This window comes from Protopterus annectens, chromosome 17.part0 (assembly GCF_019279795.1).
Source record: "Protopterus annectens isolate FY-2018-M chromosome 17.part0, PAN1.0, whole genome shotgun sequence".
Classification (NCBI taxonomy): Eukaryota; Metazoa; Chordata; order Ceratodontiformes; family Protopteridae; genus Protopterus; species Protopterus annectens.
The window spans coordinates 84,986,869-85,007,702 of NC_056751.1; the positions used below are offsets into that span (position 1 = coordinate 84,986,869).

Here is a 20,834-nt window from a genome sequence, read left to right on the forward strand (position 1 = left end):
CACTAATTTAGCAATTTACTTTGCACAAGAAAACCATTATCATTCCTTAAAATTTGCCATTAAATGTATTTTGAAATTATCCTTGTTTTTTTACAATATATGCATTTTGAAAACATAAAAGTCTGAAAGCATTGCATTATCAAATTCTGTCATGATGTTTTATATTAATAAAGTTACACTGTTCATTTGTTGCATTTTTGCTTGTGTGTTTCATTAGGAAAATTGACATGCTGTCTACATGTATATAGACTGTGTATTATACCACTGCCACAGAACTGTAGCATCTAACTGTTTAACATTGCCACTTCTAGTAACACTGGACATACTGGCTAAAGAATCTGACTTTCTTTGCGTATGCTGTGCCCTTACACCAGAAACCCAAGGTATTTGCAATGGTAGCCTCTTCTCCAAAATGAAGAAGGATGCAGTATTTGTTAACACCAGCAGGTATGCAACTGTTTATGGAATATTTTTCAGTAGTGAATGAGTGTGAACAATTCATCTAGTCAATCTTAGCGTAGTTAAATCTCCCATTAATAATGTTGGTCTGCAGTCCAAATCTCATAGTGTTTAGAATCATGCATGGATAGTATATGATATCATGTAATGAGAGATGACTCCTCCCAACCTTTTATATTACTTACATTTTATTACCATTATCTCTAAATCACTATCTTCCATTATTAAATGGTGGACATTTATTGACTGATGTATGACAATGCCATCACTCTGTTCTCATCTTACTCCCTCCAATTTTGTATAACCTTTAACTCCTGCCATTTACTGTGTACACGTCTAGCATTACAAAATTAATGTTTTATTGTAACAATAAGTCCTGTTTCTCTACATGTTGCTATACTGCTCTTTTTGGCTCCATAAAAAGTATGCACCATTTCTTTTACTTTTCTGTCAACAAAACCTATTCGGTAATACTGGAGATGAAAACCATCCTTAAAATATAAGTATTTTATTATAAATATGTTCTTCCAAATGCGTAATTAACTTGATAGAGAAAAATGTACACAGTGGTTTCAGCCATGTATTAAACAATAAAGTATTTTTAAAAATATAGTTATTCCATCATATGGATGGAATGATCACACTCATGACTACCTCAGTTTTCTTTGTTTCTAAATACTCTTGAGATCTCTTAACACTGCATTTTTCATGCTGGTTAATGCAGTGTCTCTTAAATCATGTGTACCTTCATACAATGTCAAGTATTTATATTGTGACTGTCTCCTAAACAAATATCATAACAGACTGAGGATGCTAATCAATTCTACACCAGATAAGGAAGGTGCAATAACCTCATTCTTATTTATATCTGTTAACCTTCTTTATGTTGGCATCATAAAATACACTCCACATACACATATTTCTCAGGTTGAGTTTGTACATTTTCAGTCATATTTGTCTTTTGACTATGTTTGCTATGCCTTTTGACAGTACAGGCTGTATTCTTCAGTTAACACTGATAGAGTTTGTAAACAATCCAATGCCAGAAGTTTATTTATTTATTTATTTATTTATTTATTCCATATTGGGTCTCAGTATTACCATGTTGTTCTAATAGATTTTCAGGTGATCTTGAACACTTACAACATTTTGTTTCACCTGGTAACATTTTCTTGTTGTCATTACTTGATAACGTAAGTAAAGATTCCTTGTTGTCATTATTTGATAAAGTAATAATTTTTGCAACTATACTTTCTTGTTCCTGCCTTTCAGGTATAATTATATTTGATTTACTCTCCCTTGTTTCTTTTGTAATTTGATTGTGTAAACAATTATTGGTAAATATTATGATGTTTGGATATAGAACACAGGTAGTTTGTAATTTACAATAGCTAGGTTTTAGAATTCATACTTTCTGAAACTTTGTTTAAACTTCAATCATCAACAAGAATGTTAAGAGGACTTGTCATGCAGACAGCAGCGCTTTCATGCCCTTGTACATTACATAAAGGGGGCTCTGTTTTAGTACTCTTGGTTTTGTGTAAAATTTTAGATGCTATTTTCCTTTTTCCACTTGTATCCTTGTTGGTCAAGGTTAATAATTTAGAGACAAGCTGGTTGACAGTTTTCCTGCTTTTCCTGGCCTTAGAATGTTTGCATTACTTTATAGTAAGAGTTTATATTATTTCTGCAGCTTATAAGAAATTTATTGTATCCAGGTTGCTCTGGCATTTTGGAGAATGGAGGAATAAAGGCAATAAGTCTATAATTACTTTGCAGAACTGAACAACCACCTCTATGCAATGGAATGACTGCATTCCTTCTTTAATAGACCTATTGTTAAGGTTCTTGGGTTCACAGGTTCTTAGTTATATACTACGCTAATGAACACCAGGGTCTTTACAAGCCTATCAATGCAACCCAAATCAATTGTGTCCCTATGTTTCATGGGCATTTATTAGGTGGGATGTATGTAAATTCAGACGTTTCTAGAGGTTACATGAGGGGCATGTTAGTCTGGGCATTATTATCTGCCTCTGTCTGTCAGAGACATGGGTCCAGATCAGGGGAGAATTTCAGATTTCCCATTCATTAGCCAAGGTTACAATTAAATAGGGTTAAGGATGGACTCTGCTTCACATGGATGGGGAGCCTGTTCCAGAGCATGGGGATCTTCTGAGACAAATATCTGTCTCACCAACATGCCTTATTTATGTCATAAGCAAAATTTAAAGCCTTGGATTTAGTGGTTCTTATGCTGCTCATTTTGTAGATGTACAAAAGGTCCATTAGAATTGGATTTGAGGATGCCTTGTATGCCAAGCATAGAATATTCTCAATAACCTGTTGGACACCAAGTACAGAGATAGGGTTGTAAAGCAATCCATACATGACAGTCTATTTATACCCTGGATTATCCTGGTAAGGAACCTTTGTGGACATTCTAAGTGTTGCATACGTCTGTTCAGGTACATGCCAAAGGGAGCATTATACTCAATGACAGGTCTGATAAGGGTCAATTAAAGTGGTGCTATGACTTCCTTTGACCTGGATACCATGGTGTTACTTATAAGGTAATGGTTCCATTGGACAAGGAAAGATAGATGTGTTTTCAATTCTTGATCTGATTTTAAATTAATTGAACAATCTGTATCTGCTCAGCCAAGGTCTTTACGTCTATATTAGTGGTTCCAGTGCATAGTTGCACTGCATTTTTGCTGTTTAAATGGTCTAATTGTTGTTGTTAAACCCTAGTTTCATTATTATGTGCTGAGCATGTGTCAGGCTAGTTCAGGACTTGTCTTTGTATTAGGACAGCTCCAGGCGAATCATCTCAGATATAAGGGACTCATTGTTTTTGTCTCCCACCGACCCTGTTGTAGTTGTGTTCTTAAACACAGTGCACCTGCTGTTGTTACCTGTCCATTATGATAATTTGACAACATAGTTCTCTCCCTATTTATTGGCTGCTGACAGTAAGCACATAAATATCATTTTGCAAAGTCTCTTCCTTCAAACTACTCAGCAAGCTAAAAGACCTTTGATAAACATTGCTTAATATTGAGTGTACTGATACTGCTTGTACTGATTTTAGTTTCAAATTAGTGAGTTGTTTTTTTTTTTTTTTTTTTTTTGCTGTAATTAATTTACTGGTTCTTACTGGTGGCAGAAGAAGGTTTCCAATTTAGTTCTGTTGTTTTGAAATTTAAATATTCAGTAGAAAGTCTACCCAAACATTATTCTAAAACTGAACTCTGAGCAGTTATAGTTACCCCTGCCCCCAGAGTTATTCCCATTGGTATCATGGACCTGCACTTTCCCACAATTTCTCTAGCCAGCCTGGCTGAGATGCGTATCTTGAGACAGTGTAAGAATTGTCTCATGCTGTCTGATGATCATCTATTACTTAAACAGTATAACGCAGTGTGTGAGTAGGTACATATATAATAGTGAGTCACCAAAATCATCAGCAGTACACCACACATCACACCTCTCCAAGGCCATCACAATGCATGTAATCCAGCATATGCTGAGGTTCTAAAGATTAACTTGCCTAAAACTCAAATACCTCCAAAACTCAACTCCGGCCCAAAGCATACTCAGCATATTAAGCCTTCTTGCTCACATAGCTCAAGGAGTCCCAAAGTCACAGATGCAGAGCCTGTAAGTCAAGCATTGATCCAACCAAACATTCTTGTTATAGGTGACACCATTGTAAGATATACAGATGTGCCTATTACCAGACTGAGCAAGGAAAGAGGGATGGTTAGTTGTTTGTCTGGTTCCAGAATCCTTCAGATCAATTCCTTGAACAATAGGTACCAGTATGACTGTGTCATAGTTCATGCTGCTGTCAATGACTTGAGGTGTACCTCCCTGGACCATATGAAGAGAGACAAGCTGGATATCTCAGACCATGTGTCCAAGGCAGATATAAGCCTAACACTGGGCAGCATTCTACCTCCTCCAAGAATGATGCCGTGATATGAGTAAAAAATAATTGACTTCAATAATTGGCTTAGTTTTTGATGTCATTCAAAGGGACTCCAATATTTGTCAGCCTGGGAGGATATGGTCGACAGTCCATGCTGCTTCACCAGGGATGGACTGCATCTGCCCTGCATCTGTCCTCTAGGGTTTTGATTATTGGCAAAGACATTGTCCACCCCATAACCAAATAAGCAAAGGAAAATATGAAGGTGTTACTGATCAATCTAGGAGCCTAAACAAGAAAATGTATTCCCTACAAGCCCTTCTCACCCTGTAAGACACTGATGCCTGTATAGTGACTGAGACATGGTTTAAAACAGTAGAGAGTACTTTGGCTGTGCAGGGCTATAATGCCTTCCATATGTTTATACCAGCTACTGTGCAGGAGGGGAAAAAAGGTGGCAGTGTCATCAGTCTACCTTTAGAAGAAACTCACATCAAGGCTGGTAAAGCAGCACTAGAGCTTCTTCGTGTCCAAATATCCATTAGAAAGGTCCCATACAATATATGAGCAAGCTATAGCACTCCCTCTATGACACAAGAAAGCCATAATGCCTATCTACAGGAACTAGGATCACTCAGTGTTAAACCCAATATAATTTTCCTAGGTAATCAGAACTATCCAGCTATAGACTGGGAAACCTACACCACCACTAGTGCAAAAGCACAGAGATTCCTGGACTTTGTCAATACAAGTGCCCTGGAAAAAATAATCAGAGTACCCACCTGGGGAATAACATCTTGGATCTTGTCCTTACGAATATGGGAGCATCTTGCACCATTCTTTGCAAATCTTTATTACTTGTTAGGTCTAACCATAAAGCCGTCTCCTCCATATCAACTCCTAAGTGATACATTGGTAAGCTTCTGATCCTCACAAAACCAATTAACTCCATTGAATATGCAGAAATGTACATCACCACACTATACCAGCATGTAAACAGCTGCACAGATGCAGCTGTACCCAGTAGGAACAAGTTCAGAGCAAACACCAGAAACAAACCCACATGGGGAACCATAATATTAACAAGTTTTATTATAAAAGGAAAATAATTTTTGGCAAAAGTAAGAACAGTAATTCCCAGAATGTTAGAGCCTTTGTCACCGAAATAAACAACTCAGGAGATTAATAAAATCCACCAAAGCTAAGTTTGAGGCTAGATGCCAAAGACAATCACAAGGCATTTTTAGTTATGTTCATAATCTCAGAAGTATAACATAACACAGTAATGCACTGAGCTGATTGTGAATTATGTTACCTACAGTGAGACTAAAGATATAGTGAGCCTATGGCTCTCTATTGAAATGTTGGCACTCAAAATGCTAAGTGCCAACAAGCCAAAAAAAAAAAAAAACAGAAAACACACAAGAAGAGTGAAGCTCGAAAAACTCTCTTCTCCTTTAAACTTCTTTTTACTGGAGGGGGGTGTTCTGGCAGTAGAGTCGACTGAATTCATCCAAAGTTACAGTTTCAGACTCTGCCTTTGCTGAGCTGACTCTAATACTTACAAGTATTGCAAGAATGCTTCTTCTATTTTAGGTGAAGATATAATTATGTTATATAGGAATCGGGTGAAGTTATCCCCACTGATACTTTCCATACCACCTGCCTTTTTGAGCAAACAATATTCTAGGACAAAAACAATGTCTTAATCTTCGGCTTTCAATCAAGTTGCCGTTACTGACACAGCATCTGTCCAATATAAATGAATCCCAACTGTGAAAAATGTAAATATTGTTTTGCATGCTTCTGGCACTGATGCCACTATTATCATACCTTGTTTCTCTGACACACTAGCATCAGTTGAATTGTTAGTTAAAGGAATGGAATTAACCTGTATATTTCCAAAAGGTGGTGTGGATATTGCATGTGGTATATAACATGTGGCTTTCTTTAGGGGTTACAGTTCTGCATTTCATTTGTCATGTTTTTTTTCTGAGCATCATACTACGATATTGTTTGATACCTCCTGCTTATAAGCATACTTTTTGTCAGGCATCTGTAGGCATATAAAAGACTTAAATATATGACTGTTAGCTCAGAAAGGTCCAGTCCTAGTGCTCTGAACTAAGAATAAGTTGTGATGAGAAGCATCAATGATAAGGCATTGGCTAATGGTGGTCATTAAAAAGGGCAACTAGAGGCAGCATCAGCATCTTAGGAGCTGGCCTTGTTTTACTGGCTCACAGCAATGTTATATGGGTAGTGGATGACAGCTCTAAGCTCCGCCTATGATGCAGATAACAAGGGATTAACTAGTCATCAAGTTGTTGGAGAAGATGAGGAGGAATGATAGGAGTGATAAATGCTGTCTTGCACATCCTGTTGGGAAAGAAATGGTCCTGCCCCCCCCCCTCCCCCCCAGTGGTGGCATCTAATGGAGAGAGAGAGAGAGAGAGAGGAACACAACATACATAATATGGACTAGGGAGATGTGCTTGGACCTGACAAGCTGCATCCGCAAATTGATCTTCATGAGGAAGCATGTGAGGACACACACAAACAGTCAAAGGGAAATACGTAGCAGGCCCTCATTTTCTGTGTGTATACATGTCAACCACCAGGTAGTGATTATGGGCAATGAAAAAAATTAGCTGACTGTCCGGATTGCTGCTGAGTCATGAACAGCTCATGTTCCAGTAAAGATGAATGACTGGACACTTTTGTGGTAGTAAGTAGCTGGTCAGCAGACATGGCGGTCAGACAAAAAAATATTTAAAATGAGTAATTGAGCAGTGATGTATCAAAAGTGGCATTGACGGTATGTAAGGGTACTAGCTTACTGAACGAGGGGATGGCTAGGCTAGATAGGGTCATTTGACCCAAGATGTCCTTTACAAATTGTTTTTCTAAGTCATCACTGAGACCCAATGAGCACCTCTGTTGTCCAAAAGGGCTTTCCAATGTCAGTAGCTGTACTATATACTGCAAAACAGGAAAGAACAATAGGTAGTGATGCCAATTTCCTGCTACTCAGGGCTCCAAGGATGTTTACAGTTCTGTGAATGTCACCATATGGAAAGTTCTTAATCAAAGCTGTCAGTGTAGGGCTCCAAGTAAATGGCAGCGACCTTCTGAATTTTGCTGATGTGCCTAGATGTTATTCTGTTTCAGAATATGGTAATATAACCTGTGTAGGAAAGTAGTCACTTGTGTCACCAAATTACAGTCAGATTATTGTTGTTAATAGCTTGTGTTCTGTGAGGTTACCTTAAATTGATTCCTAGGTACTTTCAGCAGAACCCTAGAGCTACACTGTTCAGACTACGGGTATGACAGCATAACGGCTACCATATTCTGCTACTACTAACACTTCTACATGATGAGTACTGCAGCGAAATATAATTCGGTGTGCAGGAGAAATAGTAGCATAGAGGGCACCTCTGTTTTCATGACAGATTGGGAGCAGATAGATTCTCAGTAATGTGTGGTCTGCAGTCACTGTAGGAATAAAAGTTAACATGATTTAAAAGAGTATTGTTATCAAGAATGTCTTGTGATCAGATGCACTTTTGACATTTTGTCTACATATTTTATTTTATGCAGTTTAGCCATAATTTCTAAAAGTCAAACTAAGTTTGTATAAGGTCCATTCATCTGTGATTTCCCTCTGATTAATGCACCTGACGAATATTTGTGTTCAGAAATGAAGTTCTGTGGTCTGGACAGATGCTGAACAATTAACATGTTTATTCCAAGTACAGTCCAAGACAATCAGATAAAAAGCCAGAACTCTGATACATGGAAGGCAATCATGCTACAAAGTGACAAAGGAAGGGCATGTGGATAAAGTGTATGCTTCCTTGTTAATTATACGTGTGGGTCCTTTGATTAATTAGGGGCAGGACTGGATTACACTCTGACCAATGTTCTTTTGGTAAAAATTGTAGCACTAACTGATTTATTTTGTAGTGAAAACTGCTGTAGTATAAGGTTTTATATTTCTGCACTTCCACTGTGGTATTAACCATGTAAAGCAGTTTAAATTTATTTCTCCATTGCAGGAACCAGAAATAGTTAAAATAATCCTAGTAAAAAACACAAAAAAAATATGCCCTCCAGTTGTTTTCAAGTGGTTTGGAAATCTGTCAAGAAGAAGAAAAATGCTAACAAGCAGACTGAAGTATTGAAAGAAAACACAAAAGTGGAAGCTATGGAGAATTGTGCTGGAGGTCTTCAGATGTCCTTCTATTCATCTGTTGCACTATTCATAACATGAGGGATTTCCCTTCCATAGCTGACCCGACGTCAGCCAATATACAAAAGACTTCACTACTGTAGGGTGCATGGTACATCACACATAGGCTGTGATCGGGTGTTGGCCATAAAAGTGAAGTATGCATGCACCATCCTGAGAACTTCTCTGCCGCCAGATCTAAACACCAGATTCCAACATATGATCTGACTCTGAGTCATTTGTGATTTTTCCAAATTCAGATAAGTGCCCCTTTGGGGAATTTTTTTTACTTTTGCTACTGTCTTTGGTTAGGGTTCATGTCATCCAAGAAGGGCAAATACAATGTGGATGACAAATTCCACACAAGGATAGCCACCTCCAGTGCCTGTTCTGCTTAGGTCCAAACCATGACCACAAAAACTGCTCTATTTGTCAGGCGTTTGTTCCAAAGTCTTTAAGGAGTAGATTATCCTCCCTTACCATCTACTTTGATAATCAGCGCTTAAAGCTGCTAGCAAAAAGTGCATTGGAGGGATCCCAAGGACCATAGCAGAGTCAATGTTGAAGCAGAAGGCCAAAAAGCAAAGGCCTGAACCTTCTGCTGCACCTCTGCATACCGACATCTCTCTTGAGGTGGAGGACAGCCCTGAGACATGCCCTATATAAAGCAGACCTGCATGGGAAAATGAAACAAAAAACAAGCATTTGTCTCCTCCAAAAGAACCTGCTAGTGATTGGCAGCAATTCACTCAGAACCTTTTCAATGCCCTTATGTCCTCCAGGTTTTACAGACCCTCCCCCACCCAGTAGTGTCTCTCCACTTAAAAGAACTAAGGAAGAGGATACATCTGAGGAACAGGCATCTTCAGGGCTGAATCCCTGGCCTGCTCTTCTCAGATACCTTCCCCCCTGGATTATGCCTCCCCTGAAGAGGAATCAATTGGCAGAAACTGACCAATGGAAGACCTGTCCTTTGGAGAGACCCTAGTTAAGATGAGAGATCACTTTAAATGGGATAGCATCCAAGTATCAGAAGTACAAAAAAGATATTATGACCTATTACAGATGTAATCACTTAGCCCATCAGATATCCTTCCTGTATTATCTGCCTTTCTCAATGCCTTTGCTTCAGCTTCTCAGGCACCAGATTCCCAGCCACCTGCCACCAAAATAACAGACTGCTTCTACAAGGTCCCAGAGGACTGCAAGTTCCTCTTCAGATGTCATCAGCAGACCCGTCTGTAATTTCTGTGGCTTCTGACAAGCCATCAAAATTGCTATGCTCCACTACCCTCTTACCATCTGGTAAGAATAGCAGGATTGGATAGACTAGGCAACAAAGTATATACTTCTACCACTCTGGCATTCAGGGCTTTAAATTACCAAATACATATGACTAAATTCACATTGGAACTTATGTTCCAACTTTCACAGGTAATTGCAGGCCTACCTGATTCTGACAATAAATCCTTGGCTACTTCTTTGCTTGGTGCCTCTTCTCAAGTAGCATTCATGTAGCACATCACTCCATAAAATGCAGCTATGATACTGTAGAGGCTTCCACCACAGCAGCTGCTTCTGGATCAGCAATAAGAAGATTTTCTTGGCTAAAACATCAGCCCTTACCTGAGGACATAAAAGCCAAACTTATGGATGGTCCTCTGGACAGTTCTGCTTTGTTTGGACCTGCAGCTGCTAACCTGCTCAAATTTCTGCAGGAAAAGGGTAAGCAACTGCAGGAATTGAAACTTATTTTGTTTTCTCAGTTCTCAGGTTGCAAAGAAATTGCCCTGCAAAGCCTGTATTTGTGAGTAGATATTCCCATCACATACAACCTGGAACAAAGAGTGACAGGAGACCACAGCAGCCTAGGGCCCCACTGGCAACCCTGCATTCTTAGCTGCCCTTTTCAGATAAGCCACCTTCTCTTTGACTGCTTCCCCCTCCTACCCACATCCCACTTTCCCAGCACCTACCCCTGTCCGTGCCAGCCTGAGAAAGCATAACTCAAGATGCCTTGGTCCTCTCTATTATACAAAAAGGGTACTTCATGGTGTGGAATCAACTACCCTCCTTCAGGGGCATCCCTCAACCACCCAGGAAACAACTTGCCTTTTTTCCAGACGTTCTGTTAGAATGACTGAGGGATCATTCTGAGTGTCCCCAAAGACCAAGTAGGCAAAGTATTTTATTCCAGGTTGTTCCTAGTGCGCACAAAGGAAGGTCGCCGGAGACCTATCCTCGACCTGTCCCATCTCAATACCTTCCCAAAAAGTACCCACTTTCCATATGCTGACACTCCGGACTCTGTTCCCACTCATTCTGCCCCAAGCATTCATGATTACTCTGGACATCAAAGATGCATATCTACACATTCCCATCTATCCCAACTAAGGAAAGTATCTTCATGGCATTTTCAATTTTGTGCCTTGCGCTTTGGGCTTTCTACCGCCAAATGCCTTGCTCCTATGATTGCTCACTGCAGACTCGGGGAATACACATCTTTCATATCTGGATGATCTTCTCCTTCTAGCTCCCTCTACAGAAGAGTTGGAATGAACCATTGCCCTCACCATCAATCTCCTACAAAATCTGGTGTTTACCATAAACTGAAAGAAATCAGTTCTCACCTCTTCACAGGATCAAGTTTTCCTGGAATGCAGGATACAAATAGATCTTATGAGGGTCTCCCTTCCTCCACAAAAGGTACAGGACCTCACCTCTTACTTCAAAAACATTCTGCTGGTTTACCACCTAACAGCCAGAGAGTTCCTCGGGGTCTTGGGTCTCATGGCATCCACCATTCCCATGCTCCCCTTAGTCAAACTCCACAAGAGAAAATGGCGATGGTATCAAAAATCAGTTTCGATTCAACACCTGCACTCCTTAAAACTCTCCATTCCCCTCAAACACTGTCTGAAGAGGGAATGTCAGTGGTGGATGCATCAAGTGTCACTCAGCCCAGGACTACCTTTATACCCTCCTGCTCCTCGTCAAGAGATTTGCACATTCCTCAGACATAGGTTGGGGAGCAACATTCAGCCACCTGAAAGTACAAGGAATCTGGTCTCCCTCTCAGCTGAAGGAACACATCAATGTAAGGGAGACAAGGTCGCTGCTATTGGCCATGCAGACCTTCCACCCCCTATTCCAACCAGGACCTCTAAAGCTGTTCACAGACAATATGACAGTCCTCTGGTATGAGAACAAATGACAGGGGACCAAATCCTATCTAGTAAGCAGACTGGCTCTTCAGGCTTGGGAGCTGGCAGTAAAATTCCAGGTAACTCTTCAGGCAGTGTACATCCCATCCTTTCAAAACGGTATGGCAGACTACCTGCCCAGGTCAGAAGCACCATCTCATGAATGGATACTCCAAAGGGATGTGTTTCTAGACATTGTCCACCAGTGGGATGTTCCTCACACAGACCTTTTTGCCTTCCCATGAACAGATAACTTCCATAGTTTTGTGCTAGAGAGCCACATCCTCTGGTCTGGAAAGTGGGTGCCCTCTCTTTCTCTTGGAAGGGGATGTTTCTATATGTATTCCATCCCCTTCCCCTCATACCAAAAATTCCTGTACAAAATTCAGAAGGACAAACCAGAAATCTTGCTGGTGACCCCCTTTTGGCCAAGACAGCATTGGTTCCCTCTCCTCCTGCATTTAGCCAAGGGAAATCACCACAAGTTACCTCACAAAGTGGACCTCTTCACACAAAACAAAGGGACCCTCATCCATCCCCACTTGGAGGCTCTTCAGCTGACCCTGTGTGTGATAGAGCATTAATCCCTTTTAGACACCTATTATCTGAGGATGTGCCCACAGTCCTGCAGGAGGCCAGGAAACCAAATACCAGAAAATCGTACTTAGCAAAATGGAAGAGATTTTCATTCTGATGTCTGAAATGAAATCAGGATCCATTAACAGTGGAAACCCTATGGTTTTTACTTACTTGTGTAAATCATGAATTGTTCAATGCTGGTTTGGCTTATTCTTCAGTAAAAGCTCATATGTTAGCCATATCTGCCGTCTGCCTCTATCTTCCCCTTTAGTCAGCAGATTTGAGGCAGAACTATTTCTTAAAGGTGTCCTACACATTAGGCCTCCCAAGAAACCTGTTTCACCTCACTTGGACCTTAATTTTTTTTTAGAAAAGCTGACTCTCCCACCCTTCAAGCCAGCTTCCTCAGCTACTCTTCAGCACTGTTCCTGGAAAACTGTGTTACTCCTGCCTTAACCTCAACCAGATGAAGGTCTGAGTTACAGGCCCTTATGGTATCTCAGCCCTTTCTGGTCTTCCATAAAGACAGGTTCTTCCTGAGCTCAAACCCATCATTTATGCCAAAGTTAGTCAATGACCTATCTCTAAATCAGTCCATACACTTACTGACCTTTTTTTCTTCTCCCCAGAACTCTAGTGAGAGGGTCCTCCATACCGTAGATGTCCACAGGCAACTTTGATTTTATTTGGATAAAACCAAGGCTGTTAGAAAGTCAGATCAGTTGTTTGTTTCTGGGGTGGGCTGTGTCCAAGCAGACAATTTCCTCCTGGATTTCCAAGACTATTTCCTTCTGCTACACTCACCATGATAAGACTCTCCATTCCCCTGTTAGGGCTCATTCCACCAGGGTTGTTGCCTCATCTGGGGCCTTTTTCAAGGGATTGGACACTAAATTCTTGAAGCAGCTACATGGACCTCAGTCCATACCTTCACAAAACACTACAAATTAGATGTAATTTCTAAATCTAGAGCAGAATTTGCCAGAGCCATACTGCAGGGTTTCCTGGAAGGCTCCTCAGCTCCTCCCTCTTCCCTTTCATCATGGGTTTGGTATTCTCCCTCATGAAATAAATAGTGCAACAGATGAATAGAAGTTCATGGAATAGTTGTGTAAAATCTTACCATGATGATAGATGTCCTTCTCGTCTCTGTTGCAGTATTCCTATCCCTCCCTCCATCCCGCCTTGCTTCTTCTTGGATGACTCTTATCCTACTTCCTTAGGCTTGCATTCCTCCTGGGGCAGTCAGACTTGAGGATGATGCATGTGTACGTCACCCTTTATGGATGACATCTGATCGCAGCCTACTTGCGAAGTACTACTCACCCTACAGTAGCGAAGTCATTTGTATACTGACCGACATTTGGTCACCTACAGCGGGGAACTCCTTCATGTTATGAATAATATAACAGAGAAAAGAAGGACATCTGTCGTTGTGGTAAGATTTTACACAACTATTCTTTATCAAAGTTAGTGAAGTGAAATAAAAGTTATGGATGCGAGTTCACTGTAAGATAACTGATGGGCTATATACAGAGTTGTTTAGAATAATTAGAAACCTGAAAGATACATAAAATTTAATAATAAAATTAGAAGAGATATAAGACCCACTGACGATACACTCTGATGAATTATTGGAAGTACAAACAAAAACAGAGCTATGACAGACAATAGCAGAATGTGAAACAGCCTACAAGAAATTAATTGAACTCAAAGATATGTCCAGCTGTGATAACCTGAAGTTCACTGAAAGGTCAGTTAAGCAAATGGACTGGACTCCTATAAGAAATATTAAAAGAAACAGCGCATCATGTGTATGCCCCTATTGTAACATCAGGGAAAAAGCCAAGACCATTATTAGTAAAATTTCAAGCATGCCAACAAATGACCATATTAGCAAAGAGGAAATGCCAAAAGATGGTGACAACAGAATATTTGTAGATAATATCTGCACAGACTACATGAGTCTGAAAAGAAGTTAATTCCAATAATGAAAATGAGCAGAGAAAATGGACTTCAAAAATCTTCTATCCAGCAAATTTCAAGGTTTTCTTTTCCAGTAGGTACCAAGATGATTATGGAGTCTAAACAAGCAGCTAAAAAAGTGAAGAAATATCAAGAAAAAGAAGGCAGTCAGAGGGAGAGATAAAGTACTAACAGCCATGGAGTAACAAGCAGTACAAACACCCAAAAAGGACTTGGAGAAAAACTTCCTCTGAAAGTATTTCCAGCCTTTAAGAAAAGGATAGAGGGAAGGCAAAAATGAATCACAGCCATTCACAAAAATGAATTAGGGACACTTTGAAGAAGCAATATGTGTTACAAGAAACAGCATCAGCAGAACTGTAATGTACAAAACTTAAGATGCTGTAGTTGTGCTGTAGAAATGGGTTACTTTAAGTGCTTTTTACTAAAGTATTCTACAAAGAATTGTCGTTTGTCTCGTATTTAAAAGAGACGATGAAGCGGTGTATGGGTTCAAGATATTTATTGTACATAAACATGTCAGGAACTGAACTTGTATTTAGGCTAACTGATTCACTCTACTTCAAACACACTCTCATGTGGATCTCCATTCATGCCTGCATTCACTCTGGCTAACTGTACAAAATGGCATTATTCTCGCATGTGCTCAGTACTTATGTGCATGTGCTATTTAGTTAGTGTGGCAAAACAGGAACATTACACATAATTACATCCTCCCTCTTTGAATTGTTCGACATGCAATAGAAGAACAAGACAATGTATATACTAGACAACACTTCAATATAAATAAAAATCAAACTCAAGTCCAAGTCGCTGTGTATTTTGGACTGGGTCTGGAAATTCTAAGTCAAAGTAAACTTTCTTGTTGATCAGATATACACAGCAGTGCAAGCTTAATGAAATGATATTGCTTTGGTCCCCATGCAAGACATAACAATGAACACATAGTTTGAATGACAGCAAGACTAATGTACATGCAGTTATAATTCAAATATTAACAACACAATAAATTACCACAATTGGACAGGAAGACATTAGTATTATACTAGTAGGTATTGCAAGACTATGACTTCACATTGTGATTGCTTAGAATATTGCACTTCATCAGTTGTAGTATGACATATTCTGATGTTCATATTGCACATATATGGAGTGGTGACTCACTCCTGGCTATTGCACATTCAGGAAGTAATAGCATAAGAGATCAGACTAACTGTATCAGTTACTGAAGCAATTTGCCAGAGTGATTACTATAGATGATATTTCACAGCAAGTGGCATATTGATCTGATTATTTGCTGTCATGTCTGGCATTCAAGTTCAGCAGCCTTATGAAGAAACTCCAGTTCAGTCTAGATGTTTTGCAGTGTAAGCTGCGATACTGCCTGCCTGAAGAAAGGCGGAAGTACATGCCATGGGTAGGGTGAGTGGGATTGTTGATTATCTTCCTAGCCCATCCCACACACTGAATCTCATGCAGATCATTCATGGATGGGAGTGAAGAACCAATTACTTTTTCTGCTGTCCTCGCCACCCCTTAGGAGAGCCTTGCGGTCAGATGCTTTGCAGTTACCATACCAAACTATGGTGTTATTTGAGAGGATGCTCTCGATGGTCCCCCTGTAGAATGCTTTGAGGATGGACTGAGACAGTTTTGCCTTACTTAGTTTCCATATGAAGTGCAGGCATTGTTGTGCCTTCTTCATTGTGTGGCTAACATGAGTCGACCAGGATAGGTCATCTGAGATGTGCACCCCCAGGAACTTGGTGTTTTTTACTCTTTCCACAGCCACTCCCTTAATTTCTAGAGACTGATGTATCTCCTGAGTCCTCCTGAAGTCCAAAATGAAATCTTTGGTCTTGCTTACATTTAAGGCCAAATTGTTGCTGTTGCACCAGCCTATCACATGCTCTACTTCAACTCTGCAGGCTGTGTCCTCACCATTTCTGACAAGACTTATGACGGTGGTATCATCCGCGAAAGTGATGATTTTGTTGGATTCATGCTTGGCCGTACAGTCATGTATCAACAAGGTGAACAGCAGAGGACCCAGGATGCAGCCCTGAGGGACACCTGTGCTCAATGTATTACTGATTGAAGTGTTATTTCCCATGCATACTTTTTGGGATCTGTTGATGAGAAATCCCGATCTGGTTACATAAAAGCTTTGACTGGGTTTAGCAACAGGGACAGTCTCTGGGGAATTCTTCTAAATAGGAACTTCAGAGATAACATCAGGATTATTTGAGGAAAATACACTATTTTGGAAACAAGTGTAAGGTCACTCTGAGAAATAGAGTCTTTGGCAAAGGCAATCTGCTGCTTCACTGGTTCAGAAACTGGAAGTGTATGTCTTCGGTTTCTTCTAAATTCCATTCCCTCCAATTGAACAATATAAGATCTCAGTTCCTCACAAACATTTTTGATAATACCCACTCAGCCATAACCTTTGGTTGTTTGCATCCTTACAATTTCTCCTTGTCTTACTAGTCTAAGAGGTTTGCTAGAGTTATTGTAATATGACTTTTGTGACTGACATTTCTTCAAAAGTTGGGTTTTGAGCAATCTGTTGTTCTTTGCAGTTGGGCTCAACAGTTGTTTACTGATCTGTAAGGTTGTTCTCATCTGTCTAGACATCAGTCTCTGAGCAGGTGAACCAAGAGAGTTATCTTGTGGAATGTTTCTGAGATTGAGAAGATTAAGGAAAATGTCGGTACCATCTTTCTTAGATTTCTCTAACAAACATTTTGCACTTTGGACTGCACGCTCAGCTAATCCTTTGGACTGTGGGTACTAAGACAACTAGTAATATGGACAAAGTCCCAATATCCCAATACTCAGCAAATTTCTTGAACTGCTGACTGGTAAACTGTGTACCATTGTCAGATATAACTTTGTGTGGACTACCATGCACAGAAAAATGTCTCTTTAATTTTGTAATGACGGTGCTGGCTGTTAGATTAGGAAGAAGGTCAATTTCAAACCAATTTGAGTAAGAGTTTACTAACACTAAGTAATGTTGACCATTCCCATTTGAAAATATCAGTAGCAACCATCAACCATGGTAGTTCAGGAATCTGGTTTAGCTGAAGTGGTTCTTTTTGTTGGTGCGGTTTAGTACTATTACAAATAGAACATACTAGGGTTTCCTTTTCTATATCTTTTGACATAGGAGGCCAAAATATTATGCCTCTTGCCCCTCCTTTGGTAGAATCAGTACCTGCGTGTTCATGATGTAAAATCTTGATATATTCCTGTTGTAGCTTGAAGGAATAACTACTTTAGGACCTTTGATGATGATTCCATCTTCCATCATGAGCTTGTCTTGGCAAGGAAAATAATTCTGGACATCAAATGGTTGACTGGTCGTATTGGCCATCCTTGACTAATAACATGTGTCAGCTTCTGAAGAACTGGGTCAAAAGCTGTATGATTTCTGAGTTCATCAAGACGTGATGAGGAAAAATCTCTGACTTCCATGACTTCTAGGTTTGGTTTCTCATCGTCATGCTGTTCTGTAGTTTGTCTAGGTGCTCTTGACAAAGCACCTGCAAGGCATAAATATTTGCCTTTTGTGTAGACAATATTGAAATTGTACTTTTGCAATTTTAACATCATGCATTGCAAATGTGCTGAGGCTGAATGCATTGGCTTTTTCAGAATTGTTACTAGAGGTTGGTGATCAGTGTCTATTTGAACAGGTTTGCCTTAAATATAATCATTGGACTTCAAACATGTGAACACTACTGCCAAAAGCTCCTTTTCAACTCAGTTTGGGTTAAAATTCTGAATGCACAGGCTACTGGTATGCCTTCTTGAAGACATGCTGCACCAAGACCATACTTTGAAGCATCGTATGAAACAGTTACAGTTTTGCGAACATCATAGTATCTCAATGTGGGTGGAGAAGCAATTTTCTGTTTCAGAACTTCAAATGCTTTTTGGCGTTGTTCTAAACAGGACCGATTTACATTTTTGTGTGTCATCTCACGTAATGGTGCTGAAAGCTCACTCAGGTCCAGGATAAACTTTCCTAAATAGTTGACTATACCGAAAAAACATTGCAAAGATGAAACATTGACTGGAACTGCCATCTCAAGAATTGCAGCATGCTTAGACAGATCTGGTTGTAAGCCAGAAGTGGTAAGCAAATGACTCACATAAGTAACTTCTCTCAGCTTGAACTTACATTTCTGAGGATTCAATTTAAGACTGACTTCACGTGCACAGTCTAGAACTTTCTGAAGGTTTCTATCATGTTCGTCCTCACCATTGCCCCCTACAATAATGTCGTCTACTATAATAGCACATAGATAATCTAAAAAAATTTACTCCATCACACGTTGAAAGACTTCACTGGCAGAATTTATCCCAAATGGCATTCTCAAGAATCTCTACCTTCCAAATGGCATACTTGAAGTAGTTAACAATGAAGATTTGTGATCCAGTGAAATTTGACAAAACAAACTCTTTGCATTTAAGACTGAAAAAATAGTGGCATTTGGTATAAGAGTTGCTACTTCTTCTACCGTGCACATCAGATGATGAGGATGTTTAAGCACTTTGTTGAAATCTCTCGGATCAATACATATTCGAATATCATCTGAGCTTTTCTTATGAGCTACGATCATGGAGGATACCCATTCAGTCGGTTCTTTTACTGGAGTTATGACACCTGAATTCAACATTTTGTCTAGTGCTGTTCTCACTTTTCTCTGCATTGCTACTGTAAACGTCCTGACTGGCCTGACAGCTGGGCTTACTTCTTGGTTTAACTTCGTGGAATATGTTACTGGGAGCTTTCCAAACTTGTCTTTGAAAATATCAGCAAATTCATGAAAACTTTTCTGCGAAAAAATATTGTGGTTGTTCAGACTTATATGTTAAATGAACTCAGTCCCATTCTGAAAATATCTTTGAGGCCTAGCAGTGACTGTACATGTCTTTTGAGTATGTAAAACTGCAAGTCATAGCTGTTCCCAGCAGAATGGCACGTGATAACTACTGCACCGTCAGTTTGAATCTCTTCACCACCATAAGTAAGTAGTGTGCACACTTTGCTGAATCAAGTTTCTCACAAGGTTTTACTTTTGCAAACATTTGTCCTGATATAACATTGCACTAGGATCCAGTGTCTACTTTAAGCTCTACAGGTTTCCCATTAATTTAAACAGTACAAAATACTTCACTCTTTGCTGCCAGATTACCATTTGGCTGATAGTTCACTGCATTAATTGTTTCATCAATCACAGATACTGTACAAAATGGCACTGTTCTTGCACGTGCTTAGTACTTAAATGCATATGCTATCTAGCTACAGTGGTTCAACAGGAACATTATATATAATGATCTACAGAAATGAAAAAAATAAGAAACTATTTACTATTTTTTATAAAGTATGTCAATATAATTGAAATTTAGATTTTTTTTAGTTAAAAGTTCTCTATAAAATAAACAGATTAAAACAAGTATTTCACTATGTTTTGGGCTGCCTTCCATTCACAGAAAATAGTGACTAGAGAAAGGGCCATGTTTATGGCTGGGGGCAGAGCTGCTGAGAAAGACTGGTAACTTGACTGGCAGAAGGCAGAAATCCCCACTAGCATCATTCTGTGGCAGTAACTGTGACCAGACTACCATTTTTGAGCTGTCTAGACTGTGAATTAAACCAATCAAAACTGAGAGGGCTTGATCAATGCTCTCTCTAAGCTCTTAAAAAGCAATTGCCAAAATATAAAATGCAATAAGAAAAATGGACATTTTAAAGTGCTAGTGTAAATATATACTTACATACACACCATGTTTGAAATGCTGAAATATAATAAAGGCCTAGAAGGAAAAAAAGTTCATCAAAATAAGTGGCAAATGTGGGGCTAATGTAAAGAAGAGCAAATGACTGAAGATGAAGAAAAAGGATGACTGTGGCAATGGCTTACAGGCAGAACAGAACAGTTGCACTATTATACATAAAATATGAATGTAAGAGCAGAATGAACCAATAAGAAGTTGGACATGTAAGAATTGTTAACAAATGGTAATAGATAAAATAATTTGTAAATTATTTTAAAAAGAAACTGGTATTTGATTTAACAGCGAACTATTATGTTCTCATTGCTTTTGGATTTAGTAATAAAGTATTCCAAATCAGAAAAAGGTTTTCTTTTTCTACAGAGAAAGCAAATATAAAAAACACAATAAATAGTACATTTAGTTTAGTCAAATCATACAAAGTTGTAAAACACTGGAAGGCAGAGTATGGGTAATCACTGTATTTTATGTATATTTAATATAATTTACGTGGTTTGTTAATAATGCATCAACACATGGATTTACACTAGAATGGGACAGACTAGACACTGTTTAACCACTAGCACAGGTCATGATGCAGTTATTGTTCTGGTACACTTATTAAATTAAAGTTTGATTTCTTATCAAATAA

The 20,834-nt window shown here is 39.2% G+C and overlaps 1 protein-coding gene across 1 annotated transcript in view; it reads left to right on the forward strand.

The window, feature by feature from the left end:
• The window catches only part of LOC122791777 (glyoxylate reductase/hydroxypyruvate reductase-like), a 451,435-nt gene that overhangs the window by 395,454 nt on the left and 35,147 nt on the right, over positions 1 to 20,834 (forward strand). Inside the window, exon 7 of the mRNA XM_044059702.1 lies at positions 312 to 447. Within this exon, the coding sequence (XP_043915637.1) occupies positions 312 to 447 (136 nt within the window). The remainder of the gene's footprint in view (positions 1 to 311; positions 448 to 20,834) is intronic.